The sequence below is a fragment of the Brassica rapa genome, chromosome A02 (genome assembly GCF_000309985.2).
Source record: "Brassica rapa cultivar Chiifu-401-42 chromosome A02, CAAS_Brap_v3.01, whole genome shotgun sequence".
In the NCBI taxonomy this organism is placed as follows: Eukaryota; Viridiplantae; Streptophyta; class Magnoliopsida; order Brassicales; family Brassicaceae; genus Brassica; species Brassica rapa.
Genome location: NC_024796.2, coordinates 15,038,968 through 15,060,914, shown reverse-complemented (window position 1 = coordinate 15,060,914; position 21,947 = coordinate 15,038,968). Strand labels below are relative to the sequence as shown.

General features: G+C 36.3%; 2 protein-coding genes, 1 long non-coding RNA gene, 1 other non-coding gene and 1 pseudogene across 9 annotated transcripts; 1 reads left to right on the top strand and 4 right to left on the bottom strand.

The window, feature by feature from the left end:
- TRNAR-CCG lies at positions 1–73 on the bottom strand. The gene has a single exon. It is a non-coding gene; the product is annotated as a tRNA-Arg (tRNA).
- On the bottom strand, positions 74–2,354 carry LOC103853452 (annotated as a pseudogene).
- Positions 2,355–2,567: 213 nt separating this feature from the next.
- On the top strand, positions 2,568–5,076 carry LOC103853177 (proteasome subunit alpha type-2-A). Of its 2 annotated transcripts, none has more exons than XM_009130092.3 (12): positions 2,568–2,709; positions 2,969–3,043; positions 3,134–3,210; positions 3,291–3,355; positions 3,523–3,569; positions 3,676–3,751; positions 3,936–4,003; positions 4,166–4,235; positions 4,315–4,400; positions 4,478–4,540; positions 4,643–4,708; positions 4,793–5,068. In XM_009130092.3, the coding sequence occupies exons 2-12, from the start codon at positions 3,003–3,005 to the stop codon at positions 4,839–4,841; spliced, it is 708 nt and encodes a 235-aa protein (XP_009128340.1). In that variant the 5' UTR covers positions 2,568–2,709; positions 2,969–3,002; the 3' UTR covers positions 4,842–5,068. The 2 variants fall into 2 exon arrangements, with proteins under 2 accessions (XP_009128340.1, XP_033140051.1); XM_033284160.1 differs by having other exon boundaries at positions 2,662–2,709; positions 2,954–3,043; positions 4,793–5,076.
- On the bottom strand, positions 4,791–11,334 carry LOC103853176 (TELO2-interacting protein 1 homolog). Of its 2 annotated transcripts, none has more exons than XM_033284115.1 (14): positions 10,690–11,334; positions 10,452–10,617; positions 9,973–10,368; positions 9,175–9,627; positions 8,982–9,089; positions 8,774–8,904; positions 8,568–8,697; positions 8,159–8,465; positions 7,445–8,088; positions 7,204–7,362; positions 7,054–7,128; positions 6,682–6,987; positions 6,399–6,614; positions 4,791–6,196 (listed from the first exon to the last, which is right to left on the bottom strand). In XM_033284115.1, the coding sequence occupies exons 1-14, from the start codon at positions 10,890–10,892 to the stop codon at positions 5,522–5,524; spliced, it is 3,969 nt and encodes a 1,322-aa protein (XP_033140006.1). In that variant the 5' UTR covers positions 10,893–11,334; the 3' UTR covers positions 4,791–5,521. The 2 variants fall into 2 exon arrangements, with proteins under 2 accessions (XP_033140006.1, XP_009128339.1); XM_009130091.3 differs by having other exon boundaries at positions 7,463–8,088; positions 10,690–11,328.
- A 3,003-nt stretch (positions 11,335–14,337) lies between these two features.
- LOC103853175 lies at positions 14,338–18,097 on the bottom strand. Of its 4 annotated transcripts, none has more exons than XR_630137.3 (8): positions 16,668–18,097; positions 16,514–16,577; positions 16,363–16,421; positions 16,226–16,281; positions 16,023–16,110; positions 15,488–15,897; positions 15,022–15,323; positions 14,338–14,747 (listed from the first exon to the last, which is right to left on the bottom strand). It is a non-coding gene; the product is annotated as an uncharacterized LOC103853175 (long non-coding RNA). The 4 variants fall into 4 exon arrangements; XR_004455062.1 differs by having other exon boundaries at positions 15,617–15,897; positions 16,668–18,094; XR_004455060.1 differs by having other exon boundaries at positions 15,022–15,897.
- Positions 18,098–21,947: the final 3,850 nt, after the last annotated feature.

Sequence of the window (21,947 nt, the reverse complement as noted above, 5' to 3'; positions counted from 1 at the left end):
CGACCACGGTGGGACTCGAACCCACAATCTCCCGCTCCGGAGGCGAGCGCCTTATCCATTAGGCCACGCGGCCATCATGTTTACTATCTCTTCGCTACAATACTGACTTTACTGCACTTTGTACGTGGTTTCGAGTTTTATGCTTTAGGATAAACAAATCTAAGTTTGCTGATTTATTTGAAAGAGAACACAGACTAATGGTATGTTTGATAGCTTCAAGCCAATCATAACTGAAGAAGTGGCTTGTAATATTTTGTTAGGACTTTCATGAAGAAGATTCATCACCTTCACCTTCCGTGGGTAAGTCTGGTTCTGTTGCCCATTCCATCATAGACTGGCACTTCAGTTTCCCCCAGCCGGTGAAGCCCCTGACAGAGCAAGCAACCAAGTCAGTCTCACCTCCACTGCTTATACATAATCTCAAACAAAACTGGTGGATGCAGTTTGGTTATTACCAGAGCCAGGATGCAAGCTGTTACGCCAGTGCCACACGAGGCCATTACAGGCTTGTCCAGTGGTGGTTCTTCAATTTGATATAAAATGGTTTTACCTTCTTGTTCAAAACGTTTCTTCAGCGTCTTCTGTTGGTAAGAGTGTGTGAGAAGAAGAATCAAACATCTGCAGAAAGGAGAAACTTATCACATATTAACTCTGGAGAAAACAAATTTTCTAGTCTGTGATAAGAGGGCCCTTTCAACTTTCAAGGTTGCCTGAGGAAAAGGGACACATTTGCTTCCAGGGATATGACCGCTTCGTATTCCCTTACGAGGCTCTGGAGCAGTACCGTCAAACCTGTGTGAAAAGCGTAAATCTGTGTCAGTTTTCAAATCATAGTACCTCGCTTTGGAACGAGCGTCTATGTGTTGATGTGTCTGATCCTTCATATTGTTCAGCAAATACCAACCTGCTCAAGCGTCCACACTAGGTGTGGCTGAAACTTCGTTTTAAAGGTTACTGGGCTGACCTGTGGAGAAAAAAGAGAAGAAAACCACATCATGAAAGGACAAAGAAGAAACCATTTCCACCAAAAAGACTTGACTTACGCTATGTCCTTGATAGATTTTCTCAATAGCCTCACTTGCAGCACTGGCTTTCAAAATAGCATCACCTGGAGCACGCCATCTCGGTAGACCTCCATCGAGCACCCATACTTTCTCATGTCCAAGAACACGGAACATCCTACAGGTTTAGAGTAGTAGAATAAAACCCACATAGCTATTATACCGATATCTCAGAAAAACTGAACAAAGCAAAAGAATAACGAGAGCCATAACTCACCACCATACACGGGCTGCACTAAAAATCCCCTTCCCATCACTCCATCCTTATTCTCAATTCCAAGAGCAGAACAGCCAGCAGCAAAAGCTTCCATTTTACCAGACATTTGATGATGTTATCATATTAGATGGTTGCCTTTATAGAACACAAAGAAACTCATAATAAACAAGTATAATAGGGAAAGTTACAATAACATGATACTAAACAGCAAAGAGTTCTCACAGAATGAACAACTATATTTAGTTTGATGAACATCTTATGAAGGAAATGGCAGCAGAATAAGATACTAGATGATATTTATAATCGTCATTAAAAAGGAAAAGATAGTGATTCTTACACTTGTTGTTCGATCTAAATCAAAGAAGAGAGGACCGGGAATAATATGAGCAACCTGTAGGAGAGCACAAAGTCCATTAGGATCAAAGCAAAGAGAATAAAATATCAAATCATCTATTTACTCTAATGTTCTCACGTGATATTCTTGGATCGGATTCCTCTGCTCATCAGGCATGTACCATGACGTGACGCATCCAAAACCTGAACAGAGTAGAAACAGGTAACGTTTAAGTATGACAATTGGCAGACAAAAGTTTTGAAGAAAACAAAGGGAAGTCACCTTCAAATCAGGCTTTCTAAGATTAGAATGAAGGCAATCAACAGAAACAACAGACTCATCAACTCCAGTAGAAGCCATGACTCGAATTGATATAAAGCCTGTAGAGGAAGAGCCTAGGTGAAGTGAGAGTAGAGTCCTTTCTTCTGTTCATTTATCATCACAAGAAAGAGTCAAACTTTATAAACAGAGCAGAACCCAGAATGTAAAGCAGCGATCAGACGAATACCCAGTTGCGAAATTACGACTTACACTCAGAAAGGGTCTTTTGCGGAACAAGAGAAGGAGTGATCAAGCGGTGGCTTGCAGCTATAAGAAAGTTCTGGAGAAAAGGGTCGAAGCCATATCAACCAACCATACGCCAATTTTTTTTTTTATTCTCTCAAGAGAAAACCCAACACAGTTTACTGTCTGTTGTCGCCACGAACTGACTGGTCAGGAAGGAAGGAACCGAGACACAAAACGCTATTCTCTTCGCGTTTTAAAATTAATTTGATACAAACCAATCCGGTTTAACTAAACCAGTGCCGCTTAGTAAACGGTGTCGTGTTAAACGAAATCCTATTTCTAAACCTTTCGAGTGACACAACTGACGACCCTTTCTTCAAGAAACCATAACTTTTAATTCGATATAAACCAATCTGGTTTAACTTAACCAGTATCACTTAGTAAAACGGCATCGTTTTCAGAATTTTTTTTCCCTTTCCTAAACCTGTTAGTGCCAACCCTTTCTTCAAGAAACCTAAAAGCTTTTAATTCTCCACATCGCTCGTCGTCTCTCCTTCGTCCATTATCGTTGCTCGATCCGTTCATCAAAGGTATGGTTGATCGTTTACTTTGATTTGGTTCCACTTGTTCTTTGAGATCTCCACGTTTAGTTAGATTGAATCGCTTCAGTGTAGTAGCGTCTGAGCCGTAAATTCGTTTGACCTAAGTTGTAATTACTAATCTTGATGAACATCATTGTGTAGATCGTTGGTTGTTTTGAGTTTAGCTGATTCAGCTCTTGCCATGATTCCAATTTTTTATTTTTTATTTTCCCAGAAAATTGGTTAGAAAAAGATTACTCTTTTGCAGATTTTTTTTTTTTTTGAGCTAAGCTTAAGGTGCAATGGGAGACAGTCAGTACTCGTTTTCACTCACTACCTTCAGGTATGTACTCTGTTATTTTATCATTCAAATGCATCACTTTCCAGCACTTAGATCAGGGGTTGATTTTTGTTGTGTTTGTGAAAAAAATAGCCCTTCAGGGAAGCTTGTTCAGATAGAACATGCTCTAACTGCTGTTGGATCAGGCCAAACATCTTTGGGAATCAAAGGTTTGTCAATAATAAATGATGACCTTATGGAATTTTTAAATAAGAGGAATTATAAATATGAACGTGGTTCTTTTATGCAGCTTCAAACGGAGTTGTTATTGCTACTGAGAAGAAGCTTCCCTCCATTCTTGTTGATGAAGCCTCTGTAAGTTTGATTATCTCTCCCCTGTGCTCACCATGTTCTGCACTATTTGGTCAAATTATTATAGCGGTTACTGTTTTTTCTTCTGCCCCTTCTTGTGGAACTTTCTGAGGTTGTATATTTATTAGTAACTATTATGAAACTAATGTTAAGTCTGATGTCTACTTCAGGTTCAAAAGATTCAGCATCTGACTCCCAACATTGGAGTTGTATACAGGTTTTTCTTCTCACTATCTGTAGTTCCTGTTTGATTACTGATTTGGTTTTATAGCTTGAAAGTTTGATGCTAAATTGCTAACTTTTTGGTTTTTCCTTCTATGAAGTGGTATGGGTCCTGATTTCCGAGTTCTTGTGCGGAAGAGTAGGAAGCAGGCTGAGCAATACCTCCGCTTGTACAAAGTAATATTAAATATCTCTCTCTCTCTCTGTTCTCATCTACTTTTCTTGGAGTATTGTAATATCTATGTATAATAAAAATTCAGTCCTTGCTGGTCCGCATATACTTTGGATTTGATTATTCTTGTTAATATTAGCTGATGTTGCTTATTAGTAATTCAACTTCTAAGGGGATTTATTGTTGCAGGAACCTATCCCCGTCACTCAACTTGTAAGGGAAACTGCTACGGTGATGCAAGAGTTCACTCAATCTGGGTAAGTACTATTCAAAATCTATATAGTTACGTAAGTAGTGTTACTTACTATACTAGCTTATAGTCATAGATTTGGCATGAGAAAATGCTGTTAAAGCAAAGTATCCATAAACTAGACTACTGAATCTTGCTTCTAATTTTGGTTTATTTCTCCTGTTAATAGTGGTGTTAGGCCGTTTGGAGTTTCTCTACTAGTGGCTGGGTATGATGACAAGGGTCCTCAGCTGTATCAGGTATGTAGAACAATAAAAATATATAACCATTAGTGCTTATGGTAAAAACATCTAATTCAGGATTTCGTATTTTCACTAGGTGGATCCGTCTGGTTCTTATTTCTCATGGAAAGCTTCGGCGATGGGAAAGAATGTCTCAAATGCCAAGACATTTCTCGAGAAGAGGTGATAAGATTTTGCTTTTTGTGATACATAAGTTTATGATCTTCGAAGCATGTCATGTCATCTTAGTCTCTTATCAGGTACACCGAAGATATGGAGCTTGATGATGCCATTCATACAGCGATATTGACATTGAAGGAAGGGTGAGATTTTCTTTTACTAAACTTTGTTTGTGTTAACTCTAAATTACAGAACTTTTCTAAAGACCTAACATCCCTTTGTGTCGTTCTTACTCTGTTTCACAGTTTCGAGGGAGAAATCTCGAGCAAGAATATTGAGATTGGCAAGATTGGTGCTGACAAAGTTTTTAGGTAACGTTCAATACTCCAAACTTAATAGAATCAAAGGGATCTTTGTTATTGCCATCAATGTCTGAAAGAGGTGGTTATGTGCAGGGTACTAACACCGGCAGAGATTGACGATTACTTGGCTGAAGTCGAGTAAACTTTCACTTGGGCCGCTCAACAAACCTGGCTTTGAATCTCAATACTATCTTTTGCTTTTCTGCCTAGTTGGACAAAAAGCTGTGGTTCTCGCTTATGTAAACTTTTGGAACTTGTTAAAACTCGAAACCTTGTTTAGAATCTGTTTTCTTTTCACTCGTTTAAACAATGTTCAAAATGTCTCTTACCATGTTTGGTTTACATAAGGACCAATGGGATAGTTCCTCAGCAACTTATGTGTAGCTGTGTCTTAGACCGGCAACGAACAAGTCTCTAAACAACAATCTATCTAACAAGTTCCGCAATTGTGAAATGTAATACTCAATGTGGCAATTAGATGTTTTGAATGCCTAGATTGATTTTTTTTTTAATCGTTTTGTTTGTTTAGGGTTTATCACGAGTAAGGGTGCCTAGACACCAATTTTTTCTTATAACATTGGGTATTTTATTACTTGCCTCCAAATGTACAAAGAAGCAAGAAGAGATCGTGATTTCATTTAAGTCCCTGTACTATCTTGCATATCTCACATCTCCCCATTTTTTTTAACATTAACACAATCTAACACCCTTTTTAACTTTTAACAATTTACTGCATGCCCTTCTACAAAATCTTCAATGAAATAAGTAACAAATCAGTGTCGAATGTTGACGCGGGGAAAGAAAAAGTTTTTACAAGCAGCGTTATGAACAACGCATTTGATCTGCAAAGACAAGAGACTGCATTTTCTTGAAGATGTTCTCAACGGAGCTAAACTCCGACTCAAAACCATAGCTCCGACCACCGTACTCAACATACAGAAACCTCCCCGGAGAATCTTCAGGTGGTGGAGGCAAAACCGTTGATATCTCTGGAAACTCAGGAGAAGGTGGAAGAGGTAAATCTCTCTTCTTCTTGAGAGAATAATACACATCTGCTAAGAGAATCCAAATGAGATCAGAATCAACGCAAGCCAAACCTCTCAACGCATTCAAAGCCGCTTCTCTTAACCCTGTTACGCCGCTGCACGCTATCCCAACGACCAAGCCTGCAACTTTCTTCAAAACTGCATCTAAAGCTGAAGCACAGCGTTTGTCTCTGGAAAGCTCAGCGATCATGTTGAGAAGTGCAGCTTGCACTTTCAAGCTGGAAACTTCAGCAATGGAAGAAGAAGAAGCTGACTCAGAAATGGTTCTGTAAGGAAGCCTGAGAACTGATTTGTTCTCTTCTCGGAGGTGTTTTGGCGTCATAACGTGGAAGGGAGATGTTGTTAAAAGCTTCCAGAAGTCTTGGCCATCGTTGCGGAAACGACGTGAGAAGAAGTCTCCTCCAGATGTTTGAATGACTCTGGTTATCACATTCAAGCATCTCCTTACAGCCTGTGGAACAAATGCAGCAGGTTTTAGAAATTGTAGTGTTCTAGAAATCGGTCTAGTCGGGTAAATCAAATCTGAAACGATTTGTTTAAAAGATTGGTGTAACCATTTAAAAAATCGGTCTAGGCGCCCGTCTAAACAAAAATCCTGTATAAAGAGCCTAACACCGCCTAGTGATTAATTTCTAGATAGAGAGAGATTGTACCACAGGATTTCTGTTTCTTATGCAAGCAAGAAAGAATGGCCATATTTTGTTGATAGCAGGTAAGAGACGGTTTTCATCTGCTCCATCGTCGGTGGCATTCATGTAGTCTTTAAGCTGATAGAGTGAAGCAAACTCAATGACTTCTTCCATCGTCTCTTTAGTTTCTGTCTCAGCTCGATAAGCTTCCTCCACTTTAGCCAGTGTCACTATTCCTTCCTGTAGTATTGGAAAGTTACTAATTTGAATTCCAGAAAAACCAACCCAAAGGGGAATGTTACTGTACCTCGATTATATCGAGAGCAACCAAGCATGAAACTTGATTTGATGATGCAAGGAGAGGTGTGGCTGCAACTAAACAAGAAGAGGCGATCGATCCAACTGTGCGTCTGTATCTTTTAGAACGATTCAGTTCAAGCAGTATGTGTTCCCATTCTTCTTCATTAAATTTATCCTCGGAATTTGAACCCTTCTCTTGCGCCGATGTTATTGCATCAGATGCTTTGGTCTTAACCTGGTCACTATATGACTTGGCTTGGTCTGGTAATAGACAAGCCTCGTTCTTAGATGCTTTGACAATCTCAACAACAGCCTATCAGTGGGCACCAACAAAAAGTTAGACCAAGAAAACTAGTGAACCGAAGAATGAATTTAATACCTTCAAGAAGGGTAGAGTTAGATTTGGATGATGCTGTCTACCAACAATCTCTAGCTCTTGAGAAACCAATCGCATCTGCAGATCAAGAAAAACAAAAGTTCTTTAACCTAGGGATTAAGATCTAAACAGTTCATGCAAATGTGGCTTTACCGGTTCCTCCAACAAAGGCAATATTTCATGGGCAACTCCTATATAAGAAAGCATAGCAGCAAGAACACTTGGAACATGAGGATTAAGATCCAGATGGCGCAGCTGACGACAAATAGAGTCAACAACATAATCTGCATTTGCTACAACCAGATGCCCTACCTGCACACAAAACAAAAGAAGGGAACGTTTAAAAAAATATATATATAATTATAGGTATAGTAATGTGCTTGAATCCAAATACGTTATCATAAACTCTCACAGTGGGATGGCCAGAGGTGGTAGCAAGAAGACGTAAGACAGCGTCAGAAGCGTTTCTAACTTGGAAGCTTGAACACGTAAGACTCTCAAGCAGGAGGTAAAGCGAAGAGTGAAGAAACCCACTCGAAGCAAAATCTTCCCCAAGGCACAACGAAAACACACCGACTCCTTCTATTATAACTTGGTGTAGCATTGCAGTGTCCCTTAAGAAATGCAGACTAATATGTTCAACATCGGTGGGATCGGTTTGGTTCACTGGGAGATCCCACACTTGAGAAGATTGGTACTCGTGCAAGATTTTACCAACGCAATCGATCAGATGAGTCTTTGCACGTTTGTTCCATGAGACTTCCCAGGAGAGTTTGTTGTCTCTTCCCTTTCTTGACTTCTTCCGAAGCAGTCTTGAGAGAGCATCAGTTGCTTGTTCTGATAGACCAAAAATCATCTCGTTCAAGATACAAGCAGCAGTTGCCGCCTGGCGTACTAACTGTCCTGAACCAGTTCGATTACACCATGTTTCCCAGTCTTCTCCGTTGTACTCTTTTACACGAACTTCTGAAACCAATCTACGGAAAAACCCCAAAGGAATGTCCAGGATGACTGCTAAACTGCCATCGTTTTCAGGTCCTAGCAAACACACAAACGAGATCATTAACTATGACTCATCTATAAGTTAACTGCAGAACAATTAACTCACCTGCCATTAAGGATAAACCTACAAGTCTAAGGATACCAGCGAGCATCTCGTAGAGCTTCTGACTACCAACATAAGAGAACCAAGGTGGCATTCGAGGTAACACAAAGCTACTGGTCTGTGATATCTCCAGCTTTCCTTGATCTGATTCAGCGTGGCTGCGACTGGTCACTTTTAATTCTGTGATGGAAGGGAGGTAACCGGTCGATGAAGTAGGCCTGTCTGCGATGAGCTTCTCAAGAGAGCCAGTGTATGCTGAATTGTGGCTCAGACAGAGAGCAAATGTATCCAGGAATCTGCTAGCTGTTATCTAAGAAGCACCAAATATTATTAGATCATGTTTGTTTTGTAGACTGGATTAGAAGAAAGAAGCAGCCAAACCTATGAGCGTGATAAGGGAAAGAATACATACTGGAGACTGAAGATGATCCGCCAGAAACTGAGGACCAGAGTAATAAGTGACCACAAGTAACTGCTTCACAACCGAAAGTGCAGGCAATTCCTCATTCCCCAAAACCACTTTTGGTAGCCTCTCCAGTAGTCTGTCATCAACACACGCTTATAGGTCACTGAGCTTGAAAAGGAAAGAAACAATATAACAGCAAAGAGAAACAATACCTGGTAAAAATCTTGCTTATGTCGCTCTCTACTTGATACTTTGTACGTTCAGAGAATAAGTGGTCGAGAGTTTCCTGAGCTGCTACAGAGACTTCATCAGAGTCATCAACAACCAGAGTACATACGCATTCCTGCATCATAATAAATAAGAAATTCATCCAGTAGCAAGTATCTAACATCATTGTGTTGTTGTTAGTTATGAACTTACCAACATCACTAGCCTGGCACCCTTTAATGAACAAGGGCTCTTAGATAGCAGTCCACGTATTGCTGCTAGAAACGCCCATCTAATTTTTCCAGCTGGGTGAATAAGAATCTGAAACCAACTAAGATTCACCGCTCAGACTAAAAAAAAAGACAGTACAAAAGTGATGGAACTAAGAGCGGGAAATATAGCATACATGAGGAAACGTCTCACACAAGAGCTTATTCACGTGACATGTTGTGTTCTCTAACCATTCCTTTGTACGTTCAATACGAAAGGAGTCACCACTCAGTTTCTGACTCGATTTTTCTTGTCCATTGTTGATTTTAACAATCTCTTGGCTTGTAGTTTCTGTCCTCTGCCCTTGAGATTTTGTTGTTAGAGAACGAAGTTCGTCCAAAACTGAGTGTGCAGATTCATGCTTCTGCAGCTTAGTATCATCATCATCATCATAAATACCGAGAGCCGATGAATTAGCCTCATCATCAAGGACTATCATGAGAAACTCGGCTAAACATCTAATTGCTTGGTCCAATGCATCAACGCTTCCTGCAGCTCCGCTAATCATTGCTCTTGAAACATGCAACACTTTGGCCATTTGGCTAACAACACCAGGTAGAAAAAATGCCAACACATCAGCAGTACCAATCTACAAAAACAACCATGGTGTAGAGTTTGAGTTGATTTGATTCTTATTGAGTTTTCAGATGATTGGATAGTTTAATATGTTTTTTTCTTAAACCACTCTAAATCTCAACTAAAATCATCAGATTTTTATTTTGATTTTTTTAAAATAAGAAATTCCATCCGATCACTCTAAAATCACTTGAAAACTTTTAAAACCAGCTTGTATTTTCAAGTGAATTTTAGAGTACTCTTATGAAAATTTCAAGAGTTTTTTAAAATTCATGTTTCAATAACATTGGATTTGTCTTTTTAATACCAAACAAAATGACAAATGTATCAAACCCTGTATGCATAATACAATAGTTACCTTAGCCACAAGTATTCGTAAGGTCATAAAGGCTTCAACTCGAAGGTGTGCACTTCCTCTATGTCCTCGTGAAGCCTCTGCATCAGCCACTTTGAGAAGAATGGAAAGCCAATGACCCACAGCAGCCAAAGCAGAGTGAGACTGAAGAAACGCAACCAAGCATTCTCCCGTCGTTTCTAAACCAAACTCTGAAACCTTCCGAGTCTGACAATCTCCTCTATCCGACAGCTGAGGCCAGCCAAGAGTCCCCTTACATCCGCAGGAATCATCAGAACAAGGAACCAAACCAGAGATAATCGCTCGGAAACATCTGATGATCCCTTCACGAAACTCCTCAGAGGCCTCAGACGGCGTCAAAACAGCACCACTAGTCAACTTCTTCATAATCACAAACATCTGAAAGGAGATAACTTTTCAAATTCAACATAACATACATACAGTTTCCGCCCCCCCCATAACTAATTCAAAATCAAACTCACCTGATCAACGGATCCGACGTGGCATTTCTTTAGAAGCTCCTCGAGACAAGAGACTACACCTTCAGCTACTTTATCACTCACTCTGTAAGGAACAACAACACCTCCTCCTTCACTCCTGCAAGCTACTGCAGCGTCTAGCAGAAGAAGCAAAGGGAACAAAGTGTAGCTGAAAAAAAAAACAAAAACTTTATCAACATCGAAACCAAAGGCGGAGACTTTATGTATGGCGAGTACTTACTGGAAGAAGGACTGTAGAGACGACGGAGGAGCACGGCGGAGGAGGCTGAGCAGCTCAGGGATCATGGCCGGATCCTTTTGAGGGGTTTGCGAGAGGCTTAGAAGCTCCAAGGAGAGAGCTTTGAGCTGTGCGAAGAGGGCTTCTCGTCCCTCGACGTCGTCTCCGTTAGTTTCGCGGCGGACTACGACGACGGACTTCTCCATTCAATCCGATCAATTCGACGAAACCGCGACAAAATTGAAGTCAAAATTCTCAAAGCAGAACTTTAATTGACACAACCCAGCAATGTTTGACCCGACCCGACTGTGTTGACCCGACCGGTGAAGCTGTAGCAAGTAGAACCTTTCTCCGTCGCGACTATAGACCGGAGTTTTGATTTTTTTGTCGACAACAGAGTTTTTATCTAGGCATTGTTTTGAAAATTTTAATATTTACTAGAGATTTTGTCCGGCCATGCCCGGATAATTTTATACAAATATCTTTGCATCTAATGATATGTATTAGATATATATTACATCTCTGTTCTAAAAATATAAATAGTAAATTAGATTTTGATCCGCGCATCGAAAACACAGATTTTTTGGCTAAAAAAAATATTTGATATGAATTAGTGGAAGTACAGATTTTTCGTTTAATTAAAATTGATATGAATTAGTATTTTGATTTGATGTATATTATTATTCACACTCTTATGTTACAACATCTATACTATTATTTGCGAAGTAAATTTTTGCAACGGAGCTCTCACGTTAAAAGTTAGAGTGGTTAATATCAATTATACCCTTAATAAATTAAATATATAAATTAATAAAAAATAAAAACGAATTTGATTTTTTAATAATATAAGTGATTAAAGCTAAGAATCATCCAAAATCTAAAAATATATTTAAAAATAAAAAGATAATTTCTGTATATATTATAATAAGATAATTCTTATTATATTGTGTTGTTATCTTATATATTGTATTGTTATCTTGAAATAATATTTTTCTATTATAAAAATTGAAAATTAAGATATGAAATTATTTATAATTAAATATTAATAAAAGCATTTGTATAAATAAAAATATTTGTCATATATAAATAATTTGATGTTTTATTTAATTTTAAAAAAATATAAATAAAAAATTATCATATAAAAAGATAATTTCTGTATATATTATAATAAGATCATTCTTATTATATTGTGTTGTTATCTTATATATTGTATTGTTATCTTTAAATAATATTTTTCTATTATAAAAATTGAAAATTAAGATATGAAATTATTTATAATTAAATATTAATAAAAAAACATTTGTATAAATAAAAAAATTTGTTATATATAAATAATTTGATGTTTTATTTAATTTTTAAAAAATATCAATAAAAATTTATCATTTTGGGTTTTGAATTAATAAAACATAAACTAATAAATGTTCACAAAAAATTAGGCCCGCATGTGCGGGCAAAACACCTAGTTATCTTTATATTTTATGTGAATTTTATAAGAGTTACATCTGTTGAGCTGGTGAGACATAAGATTTGCTTTGCAGATTTTGGGCTAATTTAATAGTATGATTTTTTTTAGGTTTTTAATAGTTTTAGCAATGTTTTTGTACCTGATCCAAACTCACGGTCGAATTGATAATTTTGGTGACGTATACAATCTGATCATACCAAGTTAAAACATAATATATAAAAACATGATAAAATCTGGAAAAAAAATTCATCATTAACCCGCCATCTGATATTGTTGACCCGATAAAATATCATATAAATTTGATGATATTTTTTAAAATGTTGATTCAAACTTTTTCAATACTTTTTAGTAGTACTTAAAAGTGAATAAACTTTTTGATTTGTGATTCTTTAATAGTATGAATTTGTAGGTTTTTAATAGTTTTAGCAATGTTTTTGTACCCGGTCCAAACCCACGGTCAAATTAATAAATCCGGTAATTCATATATAATCCGATTTGGATTAAGTTAAAACTTAATATGTAAAAACTTGATAAAACTTGGTAAAAACTCATCATTAACCCGCCATATGATATTGATTGATCCAATAAAATATTATATAAATCTGATGACATTTTTAAAAATATTGATTTAAACTTTTTGCGTACTTTTTAATAGTACTTAAAATTGAATATATCGAATGACACTAAGATTTTTTAAAAATTACATGATAAAAAATTCTCAAAAAATTACATATAAGATGGAAAGGGACCCATTTCCAAATTCATACTGTATCCCTCTATTATAAATGTGGTTCTTATATTCAGTTTCAATAATATTGAGTAAAAAATGAGTTTATTTAAAGTATTTTATAGTTACAGAAAAAATAATAATATAATTAATGAGTAGGTGCAATATTTTTGTAAGTAACTTTTTAGGATGATTATATTTTAATAATATAGATAATAAAAAGAAATTTGTGTGATCTAATATTGTTCAAGAAAATATATCATAAAAATATGTTGAAGCGTTTAAGAAAATACTTAATGAATCATGCATATATTGAAATACATATTTATTCATATGATAGGGTGCCATCATAAGTGAACAACGTCCAGTTCATTAAAATACGGTCAATAATTATTCATGCTTTTTGTTCATGTGGTTGTTCTATGGTTTTTCTAACGATTATGAGTAATAAGGTTAACATATTTTTTTTGTTTATATGTGGGTGATGAATTATGATAGGTTATTAATTTGAAACTTAATTATGATATAGTTATAACATAAAAGAGAGTTGTTGTCGATTTAGGTTAGATAAGGGACCCACCATATATGTGATTAAAATCTATCAATTGAAAAAAAGATTCTAATGTAACAGATTATATATTTTTGATTTAGTTAAAACAATATAAAAGACATATTAAGTTTCTAATGAAAAGGTCCAAACAACTTTTATAAGTAGATTTATCAAGACTGCTTCCCTTTTAATAGAATAGATTTAATTTAATTAAATATGAGTATAACTCATAAATAATTATTTTAACTATCTAAAATATTTATGAGATGGTGAACAAAAATAAAAGAAAAAATAATTTATCATTGAATGTTAAAAACTGGACTAAATATTGATTCAGTATTGTAAGAGCACCTCCAACGTGTGTATGAGGAGGTGAAGTTTTTAAGATTTTTAATATTAGAAAAAGGAAAGTAAGTTAAAAACTTATCAAAAGTTTCTTAATAAAAGATTTTTTAGAACCGTTCCTAAACTTTCTATGCTTGTGTGTCTGTTTTCTATTAGTGCAACTTTTTTTTTTTAGTTTTAACTTTAGTTCTTCAATGAAATAGTAGTAATGTACTGTTTAGATATGTGATTTAGGAACTCAACTATTAAAGTTGCTCTAGCTGGTTAGACCGATCCAGAAAAATAAATTACAGAATAACCATATAGCTTAAAATAATAAATTTTATATCAAAAATTGAGAACATCATCTAAATTGTAACAAAAAATCTCTTAACATCAAATATGTATGACACATGAATAACTTTCAGTTCAAAACTTCAAATATGATATGTGGGTTCAAGAAAATACATACACTTATCCCTTAAAAATTAGTTAAGTAAATGTATAGTTTTAGTTTGATTTATGAGTTTTTAAAATCAAACATGTTGTCAAATTGAACTTTGTTATTACAATCAACATTTGGAATAGTATAAAATCGTCTTTATTTATATATAATCATATTGTACACAATTATATTTTTAGATCCCAATGAAAATTTATCTTGTTATATACATAACGTAGCTGAAGTCAGCTTTGAGTAACTAATGTTGATTTGAAGTAATATTATTCGGTCTATCTACTTGTATTTAACTAAATGCACCAGTATGATAATAGCATTTTGGTAACGAAAACAAAACAAATCAAACTGAATCCTCGGGGACACACAAAACCGTAGAAACTTTCTTAATCTTCTCATTACAAATACTTCTTTAGCTTTCTTCTTACATTGTAGTCGTCACTTTCAAGTCTTGTCGCTTACTTCTTCTGTGGTGTTTGAATCTTGTGACTTACTTCTTCTGTGGTGTTTTTGAAGACCTTCCTTTCATCTTCAATGCCTAGAGTCAAACATAAACACAGATTAGTATACAGTTTGACAACCATTTTCTAGGTTGCGTATGCGTCCACATCTTTTTTGCTTACCCAAAATAATGATCAAATACCTTATCTACTCAACCATGATAATCGAATTTAACATCAGGTTCTACTGACATTGTCCCCTCCAAATTTGTTCAATTCTCAATAATGTGTAAATTAAGAAAAGATTAATGTGATTGACCAAAAAAAAGATCAAAGTGCTCACACACGCGATTCAAAAGCCGAAGAAATTACCATGATTGTCTTCATGCTCTACTGCTTGAGCTATTACAGCCACCTCATGTCATAAATCCATTCTCAGCAGGCTTCTTTGAACCACCTTCAGAGCCAGACTCATTGACCAAATTGAGATGAATCAAATTTGGGTAAATTACTCTGGTTTACAGGAAAAGCTTTTTGCAGCCTTTTGTATATTCAGCAGTAGAAGAAGAAGCACTATTATCTCCAAATGGTGCAGAAATGTAGCCCTCGGAAACCATGACCTTGTTGTCTCCTTAACTTTGTACAACTGACATGTAACCCGAATCTGGGAAAAACTACATGTTTACATAATAATAGAATCAGTCGAAGCCAAGCAGATAAATAAGTGAGAGTTAAAATTTATTCATGAAGGATAAAAACTATATTTACGATGAACTAAGCTTTTGAAAAGGAAACACAAATGTAGACTCATGAAGCAAACATCAATGGAAAGACTTACGATGGCAAGTCGTAAAGGTATATATATCTTTATAGCTTTTACCAAGAGGAGATATATCATACGGAAGTATATAAATAATATATATATATATATATATATATATATATATGTATATATATATATATATACACTGAGTATGTCCTTTATCATCCAATCCATCAATGTATCACTCAAATCAGTACCTGCAGAAATATAATCTTAATTTCAAGAGATGCAAACCAGGGATTTAGAATAACGAAGATAAGACTGAAAAGAAAAATTATTCATCCAAGTATATTATGTTTCTAGGGCATAAGTAGCTTAAATAAGAAACCAATAAAAAGATTGTGCCAGATCATAAAGATTGACACAGATGGAAAGTAAACCCATAAATCACAAACCGCTCCAGTATTAAGCCGCTCCTCACAAACCTGTGAAAACAAACAGAGTAATACAATGTCTCTCAGATGTGTGGAGTACCAGAGAAACTGGGTAGAAACTTGATGATATGTAAAGAATGGTGAACTATGACATGAAAAGGTGACTGGATTCTTACCTTCTCAACTATCTGTTCCATTTGAGCAGCCCTCAAAATAACATCCTCTAGGCACTCTTTAAAGGTTCCAACAGGGAAACAGGAGCAACTATAGTAAAAAAATACATTACCACAATCTGGAAGATTAGCATCATCTCGATGACACTCACTAAAGAACAAAGGAAAAAGTAGATGGACTTCAAAGCATTTTAGATGGGACTTACTTCTCTCGAGAGAGTGGGAAAACAATATTTGACTAAGCACCATTTCTCTAGCCTCCCTATACAAATGTTCCAATCAGAAAATAGATTAGTTCCAAACTTGTAATAATATTAAACTAATAGACAGCCACAATGCAAACCTTTCAGCATCATCTGGTGATCTCCGTTGATTTACGTTCTGTTGATTGACATTCTTCCCCTGCTAGTCAGGTTGGTTCACGATGAGATAAAAATGTAACTTTTCCCAGTTATAAGAAAAAACTGGCATAAGTAAAGGTAATAAATAGTTACAGTGCCATGTCGAGATGCCATCTCTAGCAATTGTATGTCTAATATCTTCTTGTTCAGAACCAGCCTACACAGAAGAAATAGAAGAGGCAGATCAATAAAAGATTAATTTTGCAAAGATCGTAAGTCTCAAATAAGAACTATTTTTTGGCTTAACTTGCTACAATGCTTTGATTGCTGTAAACTTATCTATCAAATGATCAAGGACGTTGATCCAATTTTGAACCTGATTGGGTTGTTTCTATGGCTCAGCCGTCGTTACCAGTATCGGGATCCACGCGGCCGAGGGGTAGCTTTTGGTTGCATTGCTAATCCATTGATTTAAAAAAAAAGAAACGAATTTGGGTGAAGAATAAAATTGAATATATGATTCAAGAATGTTATTTGATGAGTAGGAGTGGGTGGTGAATCTGGTGATTAATACACAAAACGGAGATTTGCAGTGAGTCAAATCAATTCAGATGAAGTGGAAGAAATGGGATGACGGTGACAGGATTTGAGTTCTCTTGGGCTCATTAACGATGAACCATTTAACATGTAGCCCATATAAGTTACTCCACTCATAGGAGTGACGTGGCGTTAGAGAACTTTATGATTGGCTGATTAAATTGGAGGACGTGGATACCCTAGCTGATAAGTATATCTTGCTTTTAGTATAGTATAGATTTTTTATTTTTTTAAATTTAAAATTATATCTTAAAAATTCCACCCTTTAACTTTAAATCCTAAATCTAGAATATTTAACCATCGAATAATTTTTTTTTGTTATAAGATTTTAGGAAATAATGCAAAATTGACCTTATATTTATACATAATCTCAAAATAAACCTTCTATTCATATGTAATTGCAAAATAAACCTCATAATTACAAAATAATCAACTTGCAGATTTGGATTGGTTATGGAAACACTGATCAACACAAAATGTATTAACTTACAAAATTATAAAACGGATAATATTAGAATTACATATATTTGTCTGTTATAATTTTTTTTTTAAAAACCTAAATCTCGCATTTTTAAATCGCAGATCAAATTATAGTTATAATTTATACCAGTTAATTTATTTGGTTTTATCGTTTTGGATAACCATATTTTTGACGTCAAACTTAATAAAATCTCATATGCCCTCCATTATTTAGGGGAAACCATTTTGATGGTACTTTTCATCTTTTTTCAAAAATACATTATTGATTAAGTGGCAAAAGACTCTTATATCTTTGTTCTCTATATATATAATAAATTACTATTTAAATAAAAAAAAAAAAAAATAAAAAAAAATTTGAATTATACTTTTTCAAATTCAAACTTCTTTATAATATTTTCTTTTGAATTTTTTTTTTTCAAAATTTCTTTTTGAAAATCGAAACTTAGGTTTGAAACTATTCTTAAATTTTTATATTTTTTAAATATTTATTTATATATTTATTAGAATTCTAAATATGGTATTTGTGAGAATTTCCTCATTATTTACTTGGTTCATGTTTGCTTTAAAAATTAGCTGACGCTAGTAATAGACTATCTAAAAATAAAAACAAATGTTTTCAACACAAAGAATTATAAATACTGCATATTGATAATTCATTACTCTTCATATATCGCAAAATGAATAATTTTCTAGCTTTTCTGTTAGTTATTACTATGTGTTATGGATTGAATGAAGCTTGCAAAACTAGCCGCATAGTAATTTCTAACGGCATCTGGGAAGGTATTCCTCTTGAAATCCATTGTTATTCCTGGGGACGAGAGACCCGTGATTGGGGAACACAAACTATACCATACAATAGTAGTGTTAGTTTTGAGTTTGTCGCTGTTCTGAATAGAAAAAGAAGAACAAAATATGTATGTGACTTATGGTACCAGGATGCAATAGAACCTTATCTTAAAATAAAACATTATCCTATGCTTGAAGTATTTCGAGCAGGCCATACAAGAAAATGTGGCCAATTTCGTGAATGGGGTACAGGAAAGCATGGGATTTATTTCAGAAGAAAGTATTCTCAACGGTTGGGATGGGCGCTTAACTGGTTTACGCTATACCCCAAAGAAACATAAGTTTTTCCCTAAAACTTTTCACAATATTTAAGTAAGTTCGTTGTTTGTATTTAAAAGAACTAATCCTAAGCGGTATTAGTAATGTGCTATATAATATTTAGCAAAATATCATAAAGTGAAAATATATTTAATACTTATGTATATTATTGGTTCAATACTGTAAATAATAGAGTAAATTGAGTCAAAACCCATGAAAGAAGCCCAAATTAGAATTAAACGCTCAGATAATCCTGCCCGAAAAAAAAAGACATGAGATACTCCTATCCGAAACTGACCGGATTTGGAATTTAATATATCTTTAACTAAATCATAAAATTTATTAAAAGACAACGAAACCAAGAAAAACTTCCATAATTACAACTCTACCTAGGACTATCCAAACCCGGACCCAGAACCGACCCAAACAAATCGGATATCCACTTCCAGAAATTGAATTCCCGAAAACGTACTCAAAACGTTTTCCCTCCTCTCATTAAGTACTCCACTAAGTGAATAGCTGTAGAATTTAATTTCGAGTTCTCTGAAAACGAATCTCTCTGAAAACCCTACTCAATTCGAATCCTCAATCGACAATCAAAAACCCAAATCATGATGAATCGAGACGATAGGAAGGCAAAAGAAGACGGCTCGAGTAGTGTAGTAGGAGATGAAATGGCAATGGGTTCATTCTCCGGAGATGAAGCAAACCCAAGGATTATCGACAAATCTGTCTCCCCAGGAACCGACCAAAGTCCCCGAGATGCAAATGAAAGCGAAGAAAATGCAAGTGGAAAAGGTGAAGAGGAAGAATCAAGTAAGAAAAATGAAGGGGAGGAATCAAGAGAAGTAGACGAAGGAGAAAAAGAGAAGGAAGGCGGAGACGAAGGAGAAAAAGAGAAGGACGGCGGAGACGAAAGAGAAAAAGAGAAGGAAGTCGGAGAGGAAGGAGAAAAAGAGAAGGAAGTCGGAGACGGAATAGAGCCCCGAAGAAACGACAAAGAAGCTGCGATAATTCCGAGTCGACAACATGAAACTGAGTCGCATGCAGATTCGGTAAGTATTGAAATTGAAAATTTTTACATAGATGATTTGAAAGATTAGATAAGTGTGGAAAACTAAGTGGAATTTAGAGTTAGTGATTGCTGAACTAAGTCGAAGTTTGTGAAACTATATGTTGATGGTTGTAAGATGTCGTATGTGATCCGGTTCTCACTTGAGTGCAGGTTGTAGATGACGAAGAAGAGGGCATGCGACCGCTGAAGTTGCACTTTCCTTCAAGCGAATATCAAAAGTCTTTAAAGCTTTCAGGAAAGTGTTACATTGACACGGCGATAACAACTATTGAAACGATCCTGAAAGAGAAGGAGGTGAAATGGTTCATAGAGCACCCACAATTCCAACATTTCTTCCATATTAAAAACCGAAAGCAGAAGTGGATGGGAATGTGGGTTCTCGTTTTGCGATCAGCTTGTGTTGCGAAGAAGTATTAGTTATGGTTTGTCGATAATGGCGTCCCAATCCGATATTCTCTTAGAGAATTAGGACTCATTTCTGGTCTATACTGCCATGAGTATCCACCCAACCATGAGAGGTTGGGTGGTACAATATTCATGAACAAGTATTTTGGAGGGAGAAGGGTAATATACGCTGACCTGGAGAAGCAGATGTTGGCAATGAAATCAAAGCCATCTGAGGATCGTAAGAAGATGGCCGTTCTGTTCTTCTTAGCCAGCATCCTTGTAGCCAGCATCCTTGTCGGAGGCCGAAAGAGTGGTGAGGGAGCATCACCTGTGGACAGTTTCTTCCTGCGTGTTGTTGATGACCTAGATGCGTGTGTAACGTTCCCTTGGGGGCGGTATGCATTCGAACATAACTTGAAGGATGTCTCTAGCTTTTTGGAGAAATGCGACGGGGTTGCGCCGACGAGTTGGGTTTTTACAAGCTTTCCTATCCCTCTGGAGGTATTCTCAAGCTCCCTTCAACATAGTTGTTTAATTGATGTTAATGTCTTTTTGTTGTGTGTTGGTAGTTGTTGGCCTTTGAGGCAATTCCAAGCTTGAGGAACCATTTCCGAGAAGATGTGTATGGTGCAAGCAGAGGTTGCCCGCGGATATGCAAGATGCAGTACAAACGGAAAAGTGGAACCAAGGAATTCAGTCTGAAAGCTGTGAACGATAAATTTGGTAATAATACAAAGGTAATTGATGTTTTATGTGTAATCGAATTGAGGAGAAGAGACTTATGAGACTTATGAAAACTTGGTGAAACTAAGGTAATTAGTCTTTTTTGTGTTTTTACCACAGGATATTGAGAGTATCTTGGTAGCAACAGCAGCTGAGGAGGAACTTCTGGAAACCATAGGAATGGACAAGGAGAGTTGTTGGGCCGATGACGCCGATGATGCAGCAGTTGATCGTTGGACGAAGATAATACGGAAAGGGAAGAAACAAGTTTTCTTTGAAGAACAGTTCCGCATGGATTTTGAGTCTCGCACAGGTCAGATTGAAGGTCCCACCAATCCTATCGGAGGACCATCAAATAATGCACAATCTGTCAGGCTCATGCAGATTCGGTGGAGGCTACTGGAGCTACTCCTGGAGCTGAGGCTTTAAAAGCGATAGAAGGTCGGCTTATGAATGCAGTCCGAGATGCAGTTGTGAAGGAAAAAATCACTTCATTGTCTACGCAGCTAGGTCTTCTAGAAGAGGAGGTGAAAAGTCTTAGATTGAGTGTTCCCGGAAGTGACAATCCGGCGGTCCAAGATGATGGTGATGGTAGTGACAATAGCGAGTCGGAAGAAGAGGATGGTGATGTGGGTGGGGATAAGGAGTCGGAGGAAGAGGATGGTGGTGACAATAACGAGCCAGACGAAGAGGATGGTAGTGACAATGATGTTGAAGATGCCATTCTCGATATTTCAAAGGATGTGCAGAGGGAATATGGTGATGTTGACATGGATGATGATGATGCGGAGATGTATGCACATGCTGTGGAGGCCGAGAAAAAATTAAAGACTAAGGCAGCAGAGTCTGTAAACACGAAAAAAAAGAGGTCGAGAAAAGATGGTGGCAAAGAAGCAGTTCCTGTGAAAAAGGTTAAGGTGGACCGTGGTGATAATGTGAGGAGTCCCATTCAGCTAAGAAGCAGGGCAGCAGAGAAGAGCACCAGAGGTGAAAAGAAGCAGAAGGCAGCTGCTGAGAAGAAGGCAGCTGCAGCAGCTAAGAAGAAGGCAGCTGCTGAGAAGGAGGCAGCAGCTGAGAAGGAGGCAGCAGCTGAGAAGGAGGCAGCAGCTGAAAAGGAGGTAGCAGCTGAAAAGGAGGCAGCTAAGAAGAAGACAGCAGCTAAGAAGAAGACATCAGCTAAGAAGACAAAGAAAGTAGGTAAGAAGACCGAGTGAATTCCGT